Source organism: Falco peregrinus, chromosome 18, assembly GCF_023634155.1.
Source record: "Falco peregrinus isolate bFalPer1 chromosome 18, bFalPer1.pri, whole genome shotgun sequence".
NCBI lineage: Eukaryota > Metazoa > Chordata > Aves > Falconiformes > Falconidae > Falco > Falco peregrinus.
In genome coordinates this window covers 5,407,546-5,429,930 of record NC_073738.1, presented here as the reverse complement: position 1 = coordinate 5,429,930, position 22,385 = coordinate 5,407,546, and the positions used below count along the sequence as shown (strand labels likewise).

At 47.6% G+C, this 22,385-nt stretch overlaps 1 protein-coding gene across 8 annotated transcripts in view; it reads right to left on the bottom strand.

The window, feature by feature from the left end:
- The window catches only part of TANC2 (tetratricopeptide repeat, ankyrin repeat and coiled-coil containing 2), a 247,627-nt gene that overhangs the window by 84,637 nt on the left and 140,605 nt on the right, over positions 1 to 22,385 (bottom strand). For all 8 annotated transcript variants that reach the window (XM_055789873.1, XM_055789876.1, XM_055789878.1 and 5 more), the window contains 2 exons: positions 15,871 to 16,057; positions 2,187 to 2,450 (listed from right to left, as the gene is read on the bottom strand). In XM_055789873.1, the coding sequence (XP_055645848.1) occupies positions 2,187 to 2,450; positions 15,871 to 16,057 (451 nt within the window). The remainder of the gene's footprint in view (positions 1 to 2,186; positions 2,451 to 15,870; positions 16,058 to 22,385) is intronic.

The following is a 22,385-nucleotide window of genomic DNA, read 5'->3' as shown; positions in this document are numbered from 1 at the left end:
GATGCTCACGTTTTGCTTAACATCCCTACCCCGCGCCGTAACTCATCAGCACCGGCCACCAGGCTGCGGAAGATGCGCTCTCACTGCCTTCAGAGCCCGGCTTTTAAAAAGGTACACAGATAGGGCAACCCAGAAATCTCAGCCACTTGCCAAAACCCAGACGTGGCTCTGCCAAATCCACCGTCCCTCTTTGGCATCTTATGGTACACGAGAGCCTGGAGTGGGATGGAGTTTCTTTTGGATTTTGATTGGGGTTCTTTTGGGGGTGTGTGTGGGTCTGTTTGGTTTTTTTAAGAGAAAGTGTTTACCAAAAAAAGTACTTTTAATTGTTTCTAAAGAAATATGCAATAAAATGCGAGATGAAGCCAAGACGTGTTGAAGAAGTGCTTCCAGTGGGAAGCTGGTTGGTGAGCGAGGGATGCGTTACGGCTGCTTGTAAGGCTGCTATAGGAACAAACACTATTGTGCCATTATTCAGAGATATTCAGAGAGAAGCTTAAAAACCCCAAAACAATCAGAAAACAGAAGACAAAAAAGCCAGAAGGTCTAAGTGCTGCCATGATCTGCTTCCCAAGAATAGACTGCTTATATATAATTTCAACCTTTTTTTTATTTTTTTGTGTGGGGGGAAAGACAACAACGGTGTTTTAGCAAAGCTGTGGTTTCACGATCACCTGAAAATGTGGGCTATCACCAAAAGAAAAGCAGCCTTCTGCCCCGCTCCCCGCCACGCTTTGCCACCACACTAGTGACCTGTGGCTCAAACTTGATATTGATGTTTTCTGGAGAGTTAATTTTCAGTCGGATTAGTCTACTGATCTGGTTTATCAAACGGCTACCCCAAGTGTAGCTCTGGTGCAAGGACACGGAGCTGGCAGTCAGCGCAGGATTAACCTTGGGCAATGGCACGTTTTGCAGATAGGCTGAAGTCAACCATGAAACCACATCTGGTTTCCCTCTCCCACCATTCACGCACACAGATAACGAGGTCAACTGCTCTGGGGAGAAAACCCATATAAATCTATTACCTAGAAAACATAATTTTCTGGTTCCATAAACTTACACGAGATAACATGTAATCATTTGATGATAAAAGGTTAAACCAAGTCTTGCATTCTTGTGCATAGTTACCACCACCACAATTTATCCTGGGATGCAACTGTGCTAGCTGACATACGACTTAAAAGCAGCAAAACCCCCAGAAAACAAAATTGTCTGGAAGGAAAAGGTATTCCAGAATCTTGCCAGATTGTTTTCTTTTGAAACAATATTTGCCTCTAAATGCATCAAGCAAGCTAACAGCTTCCCAAGCCAATTAAACCAACACATATGCATATTTAAATTGCTGGTACCTGACCTACCCTGTTTCCTTTCGAAGGTGTTTGCACAGTGTCATTTGTAAGAAATGAACCTCAAGTAAACAGGCTACGCCAGCCGAGCTTCCCGCTTTCTCCTGTCCCCTTTCCGCTCTGAAATCCCAGACTTTTAGTCCTTCAGACATAGCAAAGTAGCACGTGTCGTTGTACCCCCCCCCCCCCTGCTTCGGGCGCCCAGATTTTAGCATCTATAAAATCTCATGTGACTGTCCAAAGTGGGATTAGAAAGGAAACCCAATCCAGTTATGGAGCGAGCCTGGCTGGGCAGGGATGCTGCTCCCGGCTCTGTGTGCCTGGGGGCTCTGGATTCTCTTAACCCCAAAGGTCTTAAGACCTTCAGAGAAGGTGAGACACTTGATTTTACTTGCAGTACCTCCTTTGAAAGGGTAGAAAAGGCTATCGTGTCTTGGAATCACGTGGTACTTCAAACCCAAGATTATTTGCAGTGCAATAATAGCAAAGAACCGTCTTCCTTTAAACAGTCCCCAACAACCTTACAGTTGTACAATTTCGTACAAAAGGGGCCACGGACTGCTGAAATAACCATCAAACACCAGCACAACCAGTTTTCCCCACAGAAATTTTCCATTTAGAAGCAAGGAGTCAAATGAAATGACAATTTTTGTCATGCTTAATCACCGAATCATAGAATCACTGAGGTTGGGAAAGGACCTTTAAGATCACCGAGCCCAGCCCCAGGATGACTACGGAAAGGAGCTTTCTCCTTGGATCACAGGGACATGAGAAGGGCTGTGACACGCGCGCACCGTGTCGCACTCTGACCTCAAGGCAACGATGTTTATTTCTTACCTGCTACCGAGTTTGGCCGTGGCATAAGGTAAAGAGGAATAGACTGCACTGACTGGGACAGGACCGTCTCCAGGTTCCTCTCCGGGATTTTGTTCAGGCTGTAGGTGGAGGCCGTCATGTTCTCGTCCACGCGGTACAAGCAGGAGTCCATGCTGGATTTCTGGGACTGCCAAGGTTTCAGGTTTCCTCCGGATCCAAGTTCTTTACTGCTCTCCCCTCCATATTTAGTGCGTTCCACGTTTTCTGAGTAGCTTGTCAAAGTAGCTTGAAGGAAGAAATTATAAACAAAATGAGTAACGAAGAAAGAACGGCTTGCACACATGCTGCTCTGCACCGAGTTGTGCAATGCAATAGCCAAAAAGCGATGTTCATCATATTTTCCACATTCACATAAACCAGAGATTATGGAGTTTAGTTTTTAATGATACTGTTCCTGCTTACAGCTTCTAGAAGAACATTTAGGCTACAATGTTTTGGCTCATACTGATAAAAGCCATTTGTAATTACAAAGAGTATGAAAAATCGTGTGCAGCATTGTATTCAAATATACAATTCCAGAAACCAGAAATTACAAAGGCAAAAAATATCGGTGCTCCTCGGACCTTTTGCTTTGCATGGCAGTCACCACCTTTCCAGGGAAGGGCTGTACGAGTGCACAACCTCGTGATGCCGGACAGCGGGGAGCCGCCGCATGAACCACCAGCCCTCACGGATTAGCTTGGTTCAGGAGCCGAACCCAGCGTCTTGTTTGATTGACAGCAGGTTTTTACGAAGCTTGACTGCAATCCACACGTTTTCCCTGATACTATTTCATTTTGCAGATCAGGACTGTGGCTATACTGACTTTCACGTGGGGAAGAGACACCACCAATCTGCACCGCTACCATCATCTCCCCATCGGTATTTTCTCTTCTGGATTCTGATGCAATTATCCATGGGCTGTAACTCCCTTTGGGCTGTTGAATTCCCTTTCATCTTTAGTCTCCCACATATTCAAGGTCATAACCAGACCTCTCAGTCATGGGGAGAAGGTCCCAACACCCTATGCCAGCTTCTCGGAGCGTCAGACTTGCCTGCTTCCTAACCTGGGGGCTGGGGATGGGACAAAAGAAAAGGGAAAAACCAAACAAACCAACCCCCCAAAAGAGAGCTCCTGAACCAGAGCTCACTATCCTCTCATCGCCCCAGCTACACGCATCTCCACTGCTATTCCAAACCCTGAAGTTCAACGCAGCCCTGAATACCCTGATGTGCCCTTGTGCTTGTAGATCTGCCTGCAAAATCCACTGAAATCAGGCATTTTCACATAACGGTGGCAAATACCTTTCCCAGTCCAAATTCTCTGCTAATTTCTGTGCCATCTGTCCCTGGACACCACAGCGTGGGTCTCCCATGTCTTGTCAGCAGCACAACTCACACCGGGGCGCCTCCTCAGGGGCAGCCTCGGTGCCACAAAGCCCACTCCTCGACCAAGGGAGATGCTGCCTCATTAACACATTAATTTTTATATCGATAAACACAAAAATATATTGATATTATATAGATAAACACAAAAAATAAATTACTCTGAAGGCTCACATGCGTTTAAACTAAAGCTTTTTCCAAAGTTTTGTGAGTGAGCAGCCTAGAGAAGACGTTCCAGCCAAAGCGCACAAAACAAAGGGTTACGTCGCTGGTTTTTCTGAACACACCCAGCAGCAGAGCGCTACGTGGTTTAGCCCGTCATTTGTTGAGTACAGGAACGAATTCACTGCCTAAACCCAGGTGTTCAGTCTGAACTCTCAGCAATACCCACACAGAGCTGATGAAATACAGAAGTGTTGACACTGAAAGCCGGGGGCTTGGGATGCCCCCCCCCCCCCCCCCCCCCCGAGGTGCCACCAGACCTTGCGACTCCATCCCCAGTGTAAAACCGTGAACGAAATGACCAAGGACCAATCGGGCTTAATTAGAAATGTTAAATGCTATTATAATAGGAATCGAAATTAACTGCTGACATCTGAAGTCATGAAATCGTCATGGAAAAAAACAACCCAAGACCTGTAATTCGTTCATCCAACCCAACAAACTCTACGCAGCTCCAGCCCCTACCCCTATTTCTATCATTTTATTTCTCAGTATGAGTTTCCTGTCTATGCAGCGGGATCAATACCTTCCTATCTCATCAAGCGTTACAAAATTTAGCTGTTTGTAACATATTTGAAACCTAAACCCAACACATGCAACTGCTAAGAACCAGTACTTGTTTGTTGGCATTTAAAAACCAGTTTGCTGTCAGGTACACCTGTTTACACTTCAGCATAGGAAAAGAAGATAAACCCAAGAAACAGATGTTCACAGATTTGTCTCGCTTCCTCAAACTGTTTAATAGTGAGAAAGATGTTTGAAATGGTTTTCTAGAAAATCTCTGTTTCAAAGCCTGGGTCTGCAGTGCCAGGCGTACTATGTTGTGCATTTACAGAAAAAAATAATATCCATCGATCTGTTAAAATCCATTGATTAAAAAAAGCTATCATAGTATGTGTCTAACTAATCTTTGTAGAAACACATCAGCATCTGAAATCAATCACCTTCCAACACATCAAGCTGAGGAAAAGCAAAACAACTATGTGTCAAAATAAGTTTTCTCTAAATGAAGAAAAAAAAAAGAAAGAAAACAAGAGCTAATAAGTCCTGCTGGCCCCTTTTCTGATCGTCAATTTGTGTTCATTTTAAACATAATTTTCACTGTTTTACACTAAAGCTGGTTTATGTGCAAACTCTTCATTGAATCAGGTATTTAGGATTGTTCCCTGTGGATTAATTTACCTTCTGAACAGCCCTGGATGATATAAGTACTGCTACACAGGCTGGAAGCAATTGCTCTGTGGACTTAATCTCTTCTATGAGCTATTTTAAACCAAACCAATTTTGACTTTATTTAAAAGGCAAAAGCGTGCAGTTAGCTACGAGCCAGCAACATGAACCGACACGCAGAGCGTGTCTCCTGGGGGAACTAAAGCTCACTAACGGCGCGACTCGGGGAGCTGCTCAGAAATTACAACTGCACAATCAAAACCTGAGAAAGCCACGTCTCATTTCAGCAAATTCACGTTATCTGCAACCGCTGAGGCTGACGCCGCGTGTTCTGCTCCGAGGTAAAAAGCTGGTGATGCGAAGTTGGTTGATGTAAAGGGAGTACAAAGGTTTGGGCAGCCCCGAAGTGGCGGGGCAGCTGGACCGGACAGCCACGTAGCCCCCTCCCACCGCAAATATTCTGTTCTACTCCATTTCTTGGGCAGAACGAACTTCACGTCACTGCCCGGTAGCATCAAGCCCATGACCACCCACAATCAGAAAGAAACCTGCAAAATAACATTATTTCTGTAAGCTTGCCATACCCACACCCTAAACCTTCCAGCAGTGCCGAGGGTATTCCAGGACAGGGGCTGTGCAAGCCCCCCTCCCCATCACCGCCCGTGGGTGCTTCACAGTGCCCATCCCTGCTGCATGGCGAATGACGACCCACCCTCACATCACAACAGGACTCCTGTCGCATCACTACATCCCTAAATCCTATCTCCATGTTAAAAATCTTCCGGGCTTTAATCCAGAAGCGGAGAAGCTGAGTGAAACAGGCAACGGCAGCTGCAAAGCGACATGACGACACGGCTGTCCCTGCTCCTGTCGTCAGGCAGCTGGGGGGGGGGAGCATCAGAACGTCAGCTTGTGCCAAAAACGGGCTCTCTTTAGATCGAACACCTAAACCACAAAAGTATTCTGTGCTCATCCTTCAAGGTCTCCCAGCTCTCTAACCGGTAGCCATGGCTCTGGCGAGCCCAGGTGACAGCCTGCAGGCAGGAGGTCCTGAGTCCCCGCAGCCCCCCCGGTGACATCCTTCAAACTGCCCCACTGCCAATGGACCCAGCCGGACCCACACGCCACAGACTCGACGTCTGAGGGTTTTGCCGCTGGTAGCATCTCAGCTGGCTCGGGGGGCTGCACAGTGAGGGGTGTCACAGCCTCGGGAGGAGACCCCCGTCCCCATGGGGGCTCCCAGCATCCCTGCCACTGGCAAGTGGCAAACAACAACGGAACTGCCATGCTGATGGGGATAAAAGAATTAATGCTTCCTTAATGCAAGGTTTAAAAAAGAAACGAACGGGCCTTCAGACATTGCCAGAAAGTTTCTTATGGGTCCCACGGATTTCACTTGCAATGAGGGCGGCAAGGCGCCGGCACAGGGTGCCCCATCCCTGGCGTGTCCCAGGCCAGGCTGGATGGGGGCTGAGAGCGACCTGGGCTGCTAGGAGGTGTCCCAACCCGTGGCAGCGGGCTGGACTAGATGATCTTTAAAGGTTCCTTCCAACCCTAATCATTCTAATAACTTGAAGATTCTAAAACTCAAGGATTCCTGATCAACCAAAAGCTCAAAAAAAAAAAAAAAGGCAACCTCGTACAAGACAGCATGTTCTACATTTTGGAAAGATAAACTGATGACCTCAAATCCATCAAAGAACAGGAATTTCTGCCTTAAGCCATCTGCTGAGAGGCAGATCTTGCAACCCCGAGTCTCTAACAGCCGATACCCTGCGCATCAGGTTAGTGATGGGACACGCTGGGCCGGGGGCGACAGGGCAGGAGCCACTGGGATGCGAGAGGGGCTGCAGAGGCCATCGGGGAACATGTGTCTCTACCTGAGGCTCTCTCCAGCCAGAAAGCATGACCCTGGAGAAAAAACCAGAACCCTGCAGTGCTGGGCCCTGCTGCACCAGGCTCCCACAGACCGCGGCGTGTGCCGGGGTAGGAGCCCTCGCCGAGGCACCGAGGGGGTTATTGCAGGGACGGAGCGAGACGGGGCAGCGGCGCCAGCCACACACAGAGCACGCAAAGCCCAGTGCAGAGGCATCTGGGGGCCTCCACAGCACCAAAGTAGTGCCACCTGTATATACAGATGTGGGGGGGATATATATTTATTTTTAAATATAGATATATGTACCTCCAGTCTCTGCTGGCACGCAGTCTCACACTATTTAAAATGAACATGGAATTTGAGGCACCTAAAGCATCCGAGTGCTAAAACACATTCATGAACAGGAACATGGCAAGACCCTCTGAGGATGCAGGCAGCCCCTTTGCAGCTTTCTCCGAGGATTTGCCGTATCCCTGTCCACCAGCTTTCAACACCTCCACCTGCCCCAGCTCCGAGCAGCCCAGCCTGGGAGCCCTTGAAGACACGTGGCCGTTGACACCAGAAGAGGACACGCTCCAGAGACGCTGGAGTCCTTTTCCAAGCCTACCTGGCCTTCAGACTTCCAGATCTACGCCCGCACGCTCCTTGGCAGAGGACTTGCCTGTGTCAAGCTTTCATTTTCAAACTTGGCTCATTTCTCTCGGTGAAACCTTTTGATTAGAACTTTTTGCAAATAACATGCTTTAAAATATCTTTTATTTCTTTGGGACAAAACCAGAACTGTATCAAGGCAGCAGTTCATCCAAGACAGCACCTTAGATGCCACTGCAGACAGAGCGACGCTTCTGGGAGAGCTTCATCACGTATATACAGGATGGTAAATATTATTTCTTATTTAGTTGCAAGCTGGCCTATGTGCTGGAGCACGAGGCTTTCCACGACTTGTCTTGAGTCAAAACACAGGAGGGGATTTTTACCACCCCATCCAGTTCTCCTTGAGGCAGAGATCTTAACACCCACCTTCACGTCCACCTTTCAGACGGCGCTGCAGGAGAAAGCGCTTTTCTCTAGCTACCCCTTCATGATGACCAACCGCTGTAACGTTAATTATACGTGAAGATTTATAACATCTGAAGTAGGAAAGAGGGGGTTTGTTGCTTTAAAGGAGTAACTGTGGCAAAGCTGCGAGCTTCATACGTTGCACTGAAGTTAGGCACTAAACCCCGATGCTCCCCCCTGCCTCCAGCCACACACCGAACCAGACCTGCCGTCCCGCAGCAGAGAACTCCTAGCTAACGTGTTGGCAAGGAGTAAAATCAATTTTTTACCCTAATCTACATAAGCCTTCATAAACTTGGCCACAGCAGGATACACCTAATTAGAGCTGTGCTGCCCCGGACTCTCCAGGGCGCCCGGCTGCTGAGCAGGATTTGGCCAGCAGAGCAGCCCCAGCCCCAGCCCCAGCCCTGCCTGTGCCCCCCCAACCCCGGCAGCACTTGGGGCTTTGGGGGGAGGCTAGGCACTTAGAGGGCTTTGTATTCTCTACCACACACCATCAGCCAGCGAGTTGGCTTCTCCATTCAAAAAAAAAAAAAAAAGCCCCCCAAAACCTTCAGTCTGCCCTGCTCGAGGTTGAGGTCCAAATCCACGCCGCTCTTGGTATGTTTAACTTCTCACAACACTGGCCTCAAATGGGGGGGTGGGCAGGGAAATCACCCGCTTAATTCATATCAACAATCCTGTAGAAAGGCAGAGATGAAACAGGTAAAACCATTTCTGTCGCAAGCCTCAAGGTATCTATAAATCACGGCACGCACACAAAAGGTCTTGAAACCTAATGAAAAATACCCCGACAGCAGCATCGTACTGACCCCGTGTTCGTTCTGTTCTAAAGCTGAATTCCCCGCTGCACCGGCTGACAGGCGGGATGACGAATGGCACAAACGCCCCGCGGGGCTCGTACCTGTGCGCTGCTTGGAGCAGGGACGCAAGGCCTGGGTAAAAAGCATTTCAGCAGAGCAAGGCGCTCCGCCGTCAGAGCACAACACCCTGGAACGCTGTGCCGGTGAGACAGAGCAGAGCAGCAAAGCTTTAGTTAATCAACTTCAGTTTATCACTTGCGGAAATAAAGTAATGAAGGTTTCCAAGCACAGTCTGCTATTACAGACATTATAGAAATCTGTTAAAAAGCTTCCAAATCTAAGACAGGTGCAGCAACCTTGATGGCGGATTTACCAAAGCATCATAAAACCCCGCCATGCTCCTAAGTGCTCTTACTTTAAATGTACCGCTCTGACAGAACCACACATGCACATCTGGGGTACCGCCTCTGCGACAGCGACGCACTGATGCTACGGACAAGGGCTGCACGCCCCTTGCCTGCCCACCCGACCCCGGCCGCCGTCCTTGCCCTCCACGCACCTCGCTGCACGCCTCCGTGCCCTGGTTCCAGGTGGGATAGGATGGGACAGGGCTCATTTTTCTCCCTAGCAGCTGGTATGGAGCTGCGTTTTGGGGTTAGGATGAGAATAACGTGCCGATGTTTACACTCGGTGTAAGCGCTGCTCAGCAGGGAGGACTCTGCAGGCTCCCCTGTCCCGCCAGCAAGGGGGCTGGGGGGCACAGGGGCTGGGGGGCACAGCCAGGACAGCTGACCTGGACCGGCTAAAGGGATATTCCGTACCATATGGCATCGTGCTCCCTATATAAATGGGGGGAAAGGTGTCTGGGGGCCGCAGCTGGGGAACAGGCTGGGCATCCGTCAGCTGGCAGTGGGCAACTGGATTTCCTTCCCATCACTTGTTTTTCTTGGGTTTTATTTTTGTCTTTTTTGTTATTTTCCCTTTCACTACAATTTACTATTATTAATATTTGACTTCGGTTATGAAACTGTTCTTATCTCAACCCACAAGTTTTCCCACTTTTACCCTTCGGATTGTCTCCCCCACCGTGCCGTGGGGAGCGAGCGGCTGTGCAGGGCTCAGCTGCTGCCAGGGGTGGAACCGTGACAGCCAGCTACAGGGAACCACTGGATTTTAACAGTGAGGCTGTTAAATTTTCAGAAGAAATGCACATACACATCCCTTCAACCCTACACCAACTCCCATCGCCTTCTTGATTCAGTGCCTTCTCTGTACTCTCCATCTTTTACCACTTTGGATCCTTCTTTCTTTTTGCCTGTCTCATCAATATCAGTTCACCTTTTTTTTCCTTCTTTAGCATCAGCAAGGACAATTTTTCTTCTTTTTTTATGTCCACAACAGTCTTGAAACTGATTTTAAAATTCTCAGATTTAAACAAGAAAGCAGAAAGGAGGCATGTGTGGGGGTATGTGCACAAGGGGAGGGAAGTTATTTTATCCCTGGCATTCAACTTTTTGGGCAAGCTTGGATCCCTGTGCAGCTTTTCATAACCATGAAGATTAAAATCTTGCTGGTCTTAAAATAAAAGCTGAGAGTCCCATCTAATCTCACGCCATCAACAGCTATAACATTAAAGAAAAGTCACTTACCACAGTATCCAAAATAACACCGTGGGAGCTGACAACACTGAATTTTCCTCTAGCTGTCTTCTGATCTGTCTTTTCAGTTAATTCTTTCTTTCAAATTTTCACTCTTTTTTTTTTTTTTTTTCCCATCTACCGGGCTGGACCATAAACTGCAGCAAATTTCACAGTTTGAGTATAACATCTGTTCCGGGCCACTTCCCTCAGCTTTAAACACTTTTCCTTCTCCTTACGTCTTTTCAGTAACACAACAAACACCTGTAGCTGACCCTTCATCCAGTATTTAAGGTCAGATTTTGGTGCCAAACTCAACCCTTGATGCCTCAGTGGCTTAACAGGGGGGAAGGCAGAACTCTGATTCATGACTTCATGGCTTCTCACCCCTGACACCAACCACGCCCCACGTGTGCACGCACACGTTCGCTTTCTGCTTAATTTGCCCTTTTAATGAAATGGAGCAGGAATTTAATCAGGATTCAGAGATGGTGTCCTTTTGCAATTCATTTGCTGGGACTCTGCGAGCCCACTAATTTTGCTCAAGAGCTGATGAGACGCTGATAAATAGCCCCCCTCCTCACCTCCTAAACCATCAGCCCCGTCACCTGCAATATGCAGATGCATCAGTGAACAAAAGCTCATTATTCATCAATATTAGACATTTTTCAGGGAGCTCCTCCTTTGGGGAATGAGTCCAAAAGGAAGCTGGCGAGAGGTAAAAAAAGATCTGTAATTCTTAGAAATCTCATTCATTATTAACAGAGCATTTCATAAGACTGATTCAAATGCTTTAGCTGTAAGATCACAAAAATATTTAACCTGAGTTAAATTTATCTTGATGTGCCTTTCGAGCTGCTCTTTGTTCCATTCTCAAAGCAGTTTAACTTGCAAACAAATCTATCTTGTTTTATTGTCAGCAGCATCTATTCTGCTTAGCACAAACTCCAGATTAATTTATTAACAAACCTATTTTTAACCCACAAACACACAAACCTGCAGAAAGCAGCAACTCGATAAAAGCTTGGGGGCCAGAGTGAAAAACACCAAAAAAAGAACATGAGAAAAGCTACATGCCAGAGACCTCCAGAAGGGAACGGGGGTCCTTTACATCTTGCTCTTCATTGTAAAATTGCACAAAATCTAAGTGAAGGCAACCGGCCCGCACAGTATTAGACCTGTCCGCATCACTGCGGTGCGGGGCAGGAGGGTTTACGCAGCTCACTGGCTGCCCTTTAAGCTGCTTTAGCATCACACCTATTTCCCTGCTCAAGACCATCCCCCTAACAATTAGGTGGGGAACACAGTGTAGATCATCACAGGACTCTACCTTCAGAAAAACCGTGGCCTCTTTTCATACCAGAGTAAATTACAGCACTTCCCCAGGAAGATTCACCATGGAAAAGAGCCCTTCAAAATTTTAGCACCCTTGGGAGGCTGCTGCTAAATGACATCAAGTGCTGCTTGTAAAGCTTACCCGAGTGCTTGTGGTGTTCATACTGGCAAGAAATGTTTTCTGTTTTATTTTGCAGGCTTGCTAGAATTGCTGGAGATTTTCTTCTGTTCTGCTGCATTCAAACAGCAAAACTTTACAGTCCACTTCTGCGGGGACGTGAAGTGCAAAGTTCCCCCGTAGCAGCACGTGATTCCTTGACCAGTTTTCTTTTCAGTAGCAGATTTTGAACATTAACAGTTGGCTGCTTCTACACAGCGAGAGCCAAAAACCCCTGGAAGCTATGCCGAGGTTAAAGGCAGGTCAGCATTTTCACCAGCCATTCTGTTCTACATGAAAAGGATTTAGTGGCTTCCAGGAGAAAGGGCTGACTTGCTCCTCTCTCTCCTCTTGGCTCACCTCCCCTCTCCTCCTCCCCCCTTCCCCATTTTGTTTCTTTTACAAATAAGGGTGCCTGAATTTGAAGATCTGGACCTTGTAACATTTTTTTTCTTATGCTTTCAAAGTAGATTGAACTTCCCTCTACTGTAGAGGATCTAAAATTTCAAAATAAGTCTGGTTCTAACCCAAGTGATGCACTTCTCAACATTATCTGCAAGCGCCAAGCAGTCTCTGTGCCGTGCACGTTAGAAACAGGACACACTTGTTCTCTAATAATGGAAATTATATCAGAGGTGACATACAAATGGACAGGAAAAATTCCAAGAGGACAAGTCATCATGGAAAACCTGACTGGTTAAAAACTGGTACCCACATCCAAACTGGAACACCAAAATGGCCACTCCACACACCTTAGTGGCTAGTTACACTCTTCATGCAGGGAACTCGGAGTCTGAGCAGCCACACTCTGATTCAACTTTGACCAATTAATGCTGTGTCTAGCAATATAGACATGAAAATAAGCTTAATATGTACAAACCCCTTTTGTGCTAAGCGAAATCACACGGAGAGCCACAAGCATACGTAATGCTGTAGGATCAGCTTCCCACCTTGATTAATGGTTTTCTGCCCTTTGCCGATTCTCAAATATTTGACAAAGGGCACGCTAACCTTCTGGGACACGTGTTAAAGCCTCTGTATTTTTAAAATATGAAATTCGGTGGCTACTCCTGATCGCGAGATTTGGAGGTGATGCTCCTTGCAGCTCAGGCAGAGATCAAGAGATCTTCCCCGAACCAAAGCTTTTATCAGGGTGAATAAGATATATTTATTTATTTATAATAAATAAAATATATTTATTGGAACTGCCTATTAGAAAAATACACCTTCTGGGAGCTCATGAGCTAATAGCTTAAAGCAGTTATTTGGGAGGAGCGGGAGGGACCGTGACTCAGGAAACACAAAACACCTAGGGAAATGTTTACTCTTTTTCTACACACCAAACCACAAGTAGCTTTGACAGGGAAATCTCCAGCAGATTTACACTTTTGAGGTACCACGCAAAGCTGCTCAGACCAAAAGCCACGTCATCCCAGCCAACCTTGCAGGGAGCAAACACGAGCAAGGGACATGCATCCAAGATCTGTATCTGATAATCAAGGAATGCAACCGAAAGGGAAACCTGATCCCTGACCCTCCAGAAACGAAGCAGCCGATCTGTTCCCAAGGGGAGCGCGAAGCGCAAGGTGGGTCTCGCTCCCTGCATGCGGACAATTTGTCCGCTCCGTTCTGCAGTGAAAATAATTCTAGGGAACCGCTGTCATGCAGAGAGCACCTTTCACCATCACCACACACCCGGTTCCCACCGCAGCCGGAGGGCAACGACCAAACTGCGCATCCATCTCTCACTGGGAAACAGCCCCCCCGGCTCCAGCTGACCTCACGCTTGCAGAAGACAGCGGAGGTACAGAAAAACAGACTTCGTGGAAAACCTCCCAATTTTTTTTTTTCACTGCTGGAAAGGATGACGGGAGAAGACTGTTTTCCCCACAATTTGTTACAGCTGTTCAGCTTCTATCAAATGCCAGAGTAAGAAGGTGTTGAAAATGTTATTGTCAAAATAAAGGGGGAGAGAAACAAGGGGAGAAGGAGGCTCTTGTTTCCCATTGAGTGCAAACACCAGCAGAGAAAAGCCGTGAGAAGTCCTTCCCCTACTCCACACGAACATACTTTTACACGACTCTTCCATCTGGGATACATTAACATAGCCTTGGGATAAGACACCTTCTATTATTTCCCAAGTTTCCATGGGAAAATCTACGTTCCTGACAGAAGAACCTCGAAGAGAGAACCTTCCTGGGGTGGCGGTGGTTGGGGTGAACATTCCAGACTTAAAAATTAATTACTATAGAGCTACTGAAAAAAGGGATAGGGCAGAAAGGCTGAGCAAAGAGACTCAATACTTTACCACATCAGGCATCGGGGTCACGCTGCTGCTTCTGTGAGTGCAGCAGAAAGGCTGCCCACAGCTCCTCGGGCTTCCACCTGGACAAGAAAGCCCCGAGGAAGCCCAAGTGCAGCCCCACAGCCCTGCTGTGCCGAGCCGATCGCCCCACGCGATGGCACTGCCTGCACCCACGGGTCTCATGGGCAAGAGCAGCTCGAAAAAGCAGAGCACGCGCTTTTTTACTGAGTCTGCTGCTCCGCTTCGGGCTTCATTCAGGTCTTAGAATGGAGGCAGGACCCGGCTGGAATTGAGCCTCCACTTCTACTGAGCGTGGCCCCCCCAGCCCACCCGGGCGGCAAGGGGCAGGCTGGATGGGGTGAAGCTCTGCCATGGGGCATCCTGAGCAGAGAACGACGGGTGTGTGATACTGCAAGGACTTCTCCCAGAATTCATTAACCTACTTCGGTCTGCGGCTCAGAATAGCTTACATATTTGCATTCGAAGATCACGCAGGCAGAAGTGCTACAAAGGTTGCTGTGGCACACAGGAGCTGAACCAAGCCCAGGTTTCTTGATCAGCCAAGGAAAATATTAATCACTAGTACAACTAACCTCCCTAAATTATCAACTTTCCTTTCTGGGTTTTTGTAAGCACTACTAAACCGTTGGCAAAGTAAAATCTTCTTAGCTGGAGAAACACTCACACGTGGCAAGGACAACTCAAGGGAGGACCATCCCGCCTGACGTTACACAGACATCGCTCTCCTCCTGTTGCACCTTTACGGCCACCGAACAGAAATTAATCAGTGCCTGTTATTTTCCCAAGATCCTTTACACTTGCAACCTACAGACCGCTTGAATGAAAAACCTGCTACAGCAGCTACAAAAATTCACTGAAATCTGCATTAATTTAACCCAGCTCCTGCCCAAGGCTGAGCTTAAGAGCAGCAGGTCACTTCTGAGGCACAGAGTCACCGGGAGGGTGGCAGTGACACTCACGGGGCACAGAAGGTAATCAATCAGTCTTTTACATTTATAATAATGCAATCCAACAGTATTTGAATTATGAACATGATGCCATCATCCATTCTCTTTCCTCTGACATCAGAGCAGTGGCTATGGACTAAATGACATTAAGGGAAGGAAAATGCTGAAAAATAGATGCCTCTGAAATTCCTGTATCTGGCACCGAGACCGTCCCATCTTCCTTACTGGGTGAAAAAAAAGCTGGCATCTCTCTTAAATTAGAAGGTTCTAAATACGAACCTCCATGTTTGTAAATGGACACGGACAGCAGCTGAAGGAGAGGACACAGAACAAAAGAAAAACTTGGTAGAAAAAAGCCCCAATAACCCCGCTAGAGTTAAAGGAGGCATTGGGAAGAAAGATTGCAAGGAACAAAAAGGTAAAGTTGGGATACAAAAATAGGAGAAGAAAGATAAAACCCTTCCTCTTTCACCATTTAAACAAGTTCCAAAATTTTGCATCGATTAATTTACTTATTAACTTCATGCATCCCAACTTGCACCAACTCTACACAGCTTTCCCTACGATGAGTGGCAGACGGAGGGGCACCATCCACCTCGGGTCACCACAGCATTAACTTGGATAATGCAAAACCATCGCGTTAATTAGCGAACACGCGTTGATTATCTTGAGTAACTTGTTCGGCCAGTGCCACTGATGACTGTGTGGGCGGGCAGCAGAGCGAGGGGGAGGAGGTGGCAGGACTCACCGATGATTCCGCTGTCCCTGCTCTCCAGCGTGGAGGTGGGGCTGGTGACGGCGCCGTAGGTGCAGTCCTTGGCCGTGACGCTGGTGCTGACGGGTGGCAGGGTGGAGCAGGGGCTGCTGGCCGGCGGCGAGGCCGTGCTGCTGGTCAGCGTGGAGCAGGGGCTGATGCGCTGCGTCACGGCCGAGCTCTGAAAAACGGCAAGAGGGAACACGTCACTCACCGCAGCCAGGCACGGGGCAGGGGGGAAAGTCTCATTATAGCTCATACTTGAGGATCTGCTCAGTACGGTGGAGTTAAAAAGCGCTTTACTGTTCACAATGCCCGCCGTGCCACCACGCACCTGGGAAAATGCAGACACTGCGCTCGTTTGCTGCTGTGTGCCTTACAGACTCCAGCTTCCATGTTCAATAGGCAACACAGAAAACAGAAATACAGTGGTATTTACTAAAAGCCTAATTCCTTCCTTTATTAGGAACTGCGATCATTTTGTTAGTGTTGAACTGGAAGTAAAAAAAAATATAAAAAAGCAAAAGCACAAATAAGCAAAAATCACGATACAGCATGTATCGCACATGCTTACATCACAGGTAAGCACACAGCGTGATCTCACCTCCACTTACAGCACGACCAGAAAACCCTACAAAGACCTCTGGGTCCCTTCTGCCTGCTCCCAAACCTCCGTGGAGCTGCAATTTTTATTTTGCTTTGTAAATGTTTCCTCCATTCAAGAAAAACAACAGTGCTTTTACATCCTTGCAAGGAGGAAGCTTGAAATCCCTCATCTAGATGTGAGGCAGCCCTTCCCCACCCAGGCATGGCTTCCCCACCAGATAAAAGTTAAAAAAAAAAAGAAAAAAAACCACCAGAAATGTAATAGGGGTTGCTCTCCAAAGGCAGAGCAAAAAAAAATAATAAAAAAAAAATGCAGCAGCACGAAAAATCTGGTGCTTTCAGCATTATTTTGGAAAGGCCCTGTAAGATATGGTGTGCAAAAAACCTGCAAGAGTTTATACATGTGATATATATGTGATATGCGCACGGAGATTAGTTTATTAAGAAAACAAAGCCCTGGAATTCAATTTGAGAGAAGCTGCGACACAAGACAGCGCCCTTGTTTTAACCACAGGCTGCTGGATACAGAAACTTCCCCGGCAAAAGGTTCTCCTCCCTGGAGGGAAGCCCCAGAGCATCTGCAGGGAGCCAGAACGGCTGCGCAGCACGAGGAGATGCTCGTCTTCCCCCAGCACAGCAACTCCGTCACCCTCAGGCTGGGCTGCAGAGCAGACACCTGGGAATCACCTTAAAACGGGCAGCTTCAGCGCCTGCCTCCCACAGAACGAAGCCCCGTGCCCCAGGGTGGGCACCCTGCCGGGGTGCGAGCACCCAGGAGCGGGCACCCTCGCCCTGGGCAGCCCAGCAGCCCACCTCCCTCCCGTAGATGGGGGTGCACAAAGAGAGCTCTTAAAAAAAATAATAAATGGGCTTTTGAGCATGTGATCATCCCTTAAATTCCTCTTTCAGCCCCCGCAGAGGGGAGGTGACCCCATCTCCCCCTTCTCAGGGGATGCTGCAGAACACTGTCCCCGTGCTCTCTTGCCGTAGTTAGCCTCTGCGGACAGCATCTTACTCACTGTTGTAAAATGATACTGGTCTCAAGAAAGGAACTGCAGAGGTTAATTCCCCATTTGGAATTTGCTTAAATGAGGTTTCTTTTATTCTGTGCGAATATTTCCCTAATGATTGTACAGATTTGTATTCCTCTTTCCATGTCATTTGAACCCAAGGTAACCACAGAGAGCACCATGCTTGCAAACTGCAGAGCGGGTTTGACATCTCTTTTTTTTCCCCCACCCCCCCTTCCGCACTATTTCATACTTGAAGCTGAAAAAATGCCTGGGACAGACTTTTGTGAGTAGAACATGTGAAAGATTTACTGATTTTTAAATTAGAAGGCAGATACCATGTGTAGCTACCAGGAAGCCATCTCATTTGTCCAAGGTATCCCAATGGGGTTTGTAAAAATCCTTACTCAGAGTGTAAACACTCCAGCCCCGGCATGTGAGGCGAAATGGAGCATCCCTGCCTGCGGCGGGACGGGGTGGCACCGAGGCAGGCATCCCCCTCCCTTGCCCCATGCCTCTGCCTTCACGCCAGCGCAGCTGCATCGATCTTAACTTAATTACAGAGTACCCTGAACATGGATTAGCACATCGACAAACTGGGGACGAAGCGCTAATGTGACAGCTCCACGGGCACGTTCATACATTACATGGAGAGACCGCAACGCGGTAGACAATGAACCGTGTGAGTATTTCCGTGATAATTGATGCTCTCCCTCCGGTACCCAGGCAAAACGCCCACCAGCGAAGGAGATGGCTGCCACCACATCGGCAGCTGAAGCACTCGGGAGAAGCAACCCAACGCCTTCCTCTCCCCATCCAATTTGCCGTGCCGCTAGTGGGTCACCGCTATTGTTATTTTCCATTCTTATATGTTCCAGGTACTTAGAAATACATCTCTTTTTTTTCCCCTGCAGCCTTCTAGGAATGGCAGGCAAGCTGACTGCTCTATAAATTCTGGGTCCCAGTATATTCTGGTTTCACACATTTGTTACATCACCTGTCAGACGCCCTCTCTCTCAACGAACCTTTTTCATCTTCTCATGCCACAATCTTTTCAGATGTCTGAATACCATACTGATTTTTGTAAATCTCTTTTTAAGTTTGCAGAATTATTCCTAAGTCATTAATTCTAGTGGCCAAATTTTAAACTACTTTTCTGTCAGTATTCAATGAAAATACCCCATGATTTCCCCCCCCGCCCCCCCCCCCCTTAAAATTGCTGGGGTTTATTCTTCTTAATCTAACCTACCACGGGGCTCTTTTCAGATTGCTGCTATGTATCAAGCAGATGTTTTCACAGAGCTACCCACCACAGCGGAACTGTCTCTTCTGGTTTATCACAGCTGATCGGACTCCATCAGCACACCTGAGCTATTAAATCACCTTTTCCAATATTCATTTTCTTTAACTCGCTGACAGCACCATGAACTGCATCAAGTTTCAGATAACATAATTTCTAAGTTTGGACAAGGAAGGCCAAGGGCATCCTGGGCTGCTGGCGGGTGAAGGTGATGGATGCGTCTCCTCTACTGCGCTCCGGTGGGACCACACCTGGAGTGCTGCACCCAGGTCTGGCCTCCCCAGTACGGGGAGTACTGGTGGCAGGTGGGGATACCGGAGCGAGTCCGGCCATGGACTACAGAGACAACTGGAGCATCTGACACGGGTGATACAGGGATATTCAAATCCCGAGCGGAGACGGTCCTGAGCAACCTGCTGCGAGCTGGCCCCGCTCTGAGCGGGTGGGTGGGACTGGACAATCGCCAGAGGTGCCTGCCAACCTCATACTGCAGCATCTAAAAATTTAATCAGCTCCCACGTGGGATCTTTCAGCCTGTGAAGCATTATTACGAGCATAAATCTTCCAGGGTGAGGTTTTTCTGTGTCAGTTTCACCTGTGATTTTAAACAAATCTTTGCTGAAACTTACCCCAGTACTAACAAAATAACATCCGCTAACCTGAAAACACAGAAAAATTACACTTCAAAGCACATTAAAATGCAGTCCAAGAACAGTAGGCTCATCTTCCCTTCAGCTGATAACACTATTGTTTCATGAAAAGCCAAAAGTGATATACTCCTAAATTCTTTTTTATTTGTAGTGCTATCAATGCAGCCCCCTAAGAACAAACTACTTGCAACTGGAAATTACTAAATAACACGGTATATCACTTGGCATTGATTGACATGTTTTATTTTTGTGTTGATATAGAAAAATGTTCCTCTGTGCAAGTTTTAAATATAAATTTCCATTGACAGAACATTCTGTATTATTATTGCTGCTGTTTCATCTGTCACATTTTCGCTAAGCCTTGAAAAATTACACTGTTCTGTCACAGTCTCATTGTCCTTTGTGCTTCTCTGGCAGCCGGTGCAGTTAAAAAAATAGTTTCCCATAAAGTAGGAGAAAAAGGATTTATTCTTTAGCATTTGCGATCTCTCATTAAGGAAGGCACGATTAAGGAAGAGACAGCACATAAACCACACAATTCCATAGCGATCTGGATTAGAGAATATATCCTTTGACTTATTCAAAATAAGGCAACCGAATGAGAATGCAACGTGCCGATTTACAGATTGGGGCAGTTTTAGTGAAAACACCTCTACACCTTATCTCCACTTTAGCTCAAGCCCTGGTAAGATTGCAAATAATTATTTTCTCGCTTGAGAAGGCAAAGCATGGTTAGAATAACAAGCAGCAGCCGAGTCCCAGCTTTCGATACAAAGAACATTTTCTTCGCCCAGGCCATGGAATTAACACATTTTAAACCTAGAAAATTGTTCTCCTTTTTAAATTCAAGTGCAAACTAGTAGTCAAAGTCTCAATCAGATTTTAATTAATTAATGATTAATGGAAGAATTAATCTTTGCAAATCCCACAGACATCTCACCGTGTGATTTCCAACAGTACTTTGGGTGGGGTAGCTGAAGAAATTCAATTTGGGAAGGTGAGCTGGATTTTCGGGACATGCACTGCAATTCAGTGGCAGCTTTGGCTTGGCCAGGCTTCATGTCCCGAGACGGCCAGCGGTAAATGACAGGAGCCAGAGGAGGGCCACCAGGACTGTGGGATGGCTGGAGGAGAGGCTGATGGAAAGGGTTCCATCCACCTGGAGAAGAGACAGCTAAACCGCATGGAGGGACACCCGCAGCATCCCACCGTTGGCAGGGGGATGCAGGAAAGGCACCCCTGTGCTCCTCTGAGGGGTGCAAAGGGAAAGGACATGACACTACGTCACCGGCTGTACCCGGGCCATGATGTGTTGGGCAGAAGGAAGAAGTCCTTCACAACCGGAGTCGCCAAGCCCCAGAACAGGCTGCCCAGAGCCTGTCCGTCTCCATCCGTGGAGAGCATCAGAACTCACCTGGACCAGCCCTGAGCAAGGCGGTCCGGTTTGGACGCTAGCCCTGCCTCCAGCAGGCGGCTGGATGGGACCTCCAGAGTCATCTCCGACCTCCAGCACCCTGCGGTTCTAGGCAAGTGCTGACAGCGGGAGATGCTCACAAAGAAAGAAAAAAAAATTTAACTTGGTAATTGAGGAACCAGCCTCTCTTTATCTTCACCAGCACATGAATAGCATTCAAAGGCCCTGGAAAACTTTTTCATGCAAAAATTAGCAGACAGCCCAAGATATCAATCTATTTTAGAGGACAACTCTCTGCTGTTTCTTTTTAGATTTTTCTTTTATTTATTCTCCAAAGACATCATTGGATGGGATTTTAATTTTTGTCAAAAGGCAACAACAAAAGGAACCATTTATAGTAGAAAGCTCTGCTTGGCTTTGAAGTATTCAGCTCAAATAGGTGCCTGTTAAAAGTACATTTTCTAGCACAATGTATAGTAATGTACATTTCAAATCCACCACAACTTGCATAAAAAAAAAAAAAATCAATGAAAGCGTTGAAAGCTTAATGAATGTGTTAAAAAATTTACAAGAACACATTTCTTGGCTCTCAGGCATACTTTAGCCCATGCAGAAGATTCAAAACCTGCTGGTCCAGCCTGCAGCGGGGGCCGGACAGACGTGGGACGTGGTGGGAACCCAGCCTGAAGGTGCAGAGACCATCCTCACAGCGACCTTTGGGTGGGATGGGGCCTCCCAAGGCCATCTAGCCCACCCCCCCGCAATGAGGGGGGGCATCTGTAACTAGCCCACCTGGCGCAGAGCCCTGTCCAGCCTGGCCATGCCTGTTCCCAGGGGTGGGCTTCCACCACCTCGCGGGGCAACCTCCGCCAGGGTCCCACCACACTCTGTCAAATTCTTCCTTGTGCCTGGTCTCAGTCTCCCCTCTTCCAGTTTAAAACCATCACCCCTCGCCCTACTGCAACAGGACCAAAAACGTCTGTCCCCCTGTTTCGTGTAAGCCTCCACCAGGCACTGGGAGGGCTCTGAGGTCCCCCCTGGAGCCTTCCCCAGGCTGAACCCCCCCAGCTCCCAGCACCAGGCACTGGGAGGGCTTTGAGGTCCCCCCCACCTCTCCACCCCTCGGACCACTCTTGTGGCCCCTCTGGACCCACTCCAAGGGGTCCACCACTGTCTCCTGAGGACTCCTCTTGGCTGCCACTTTTCCCCGACCCTTTTTTAAGGAATTCAGGCCCTTAAGCCACAGCCCCTGAACCGTGCCCATGTCCAACACCGGTGCGACTGGTTGGAGTCGTGCCATTACTGTTTCAAGGAGACAGAACTGGAAGTGGGCTCCTGCTACATGGGCTATTAGACTACCCATATATCAATATTTAAAAAATAAAATAAAAAAAGAAAAAACCTGTCTCCTAGCTTCATTCCCATCTTACCAACACCACTAGGAACAGGTACATGGTCCAGGATCGAGGAAGAGGAAGAAACTCGGGCAGTTTCCACAAAATCTACATTGTAGCCCTGAGCTTTTTTGC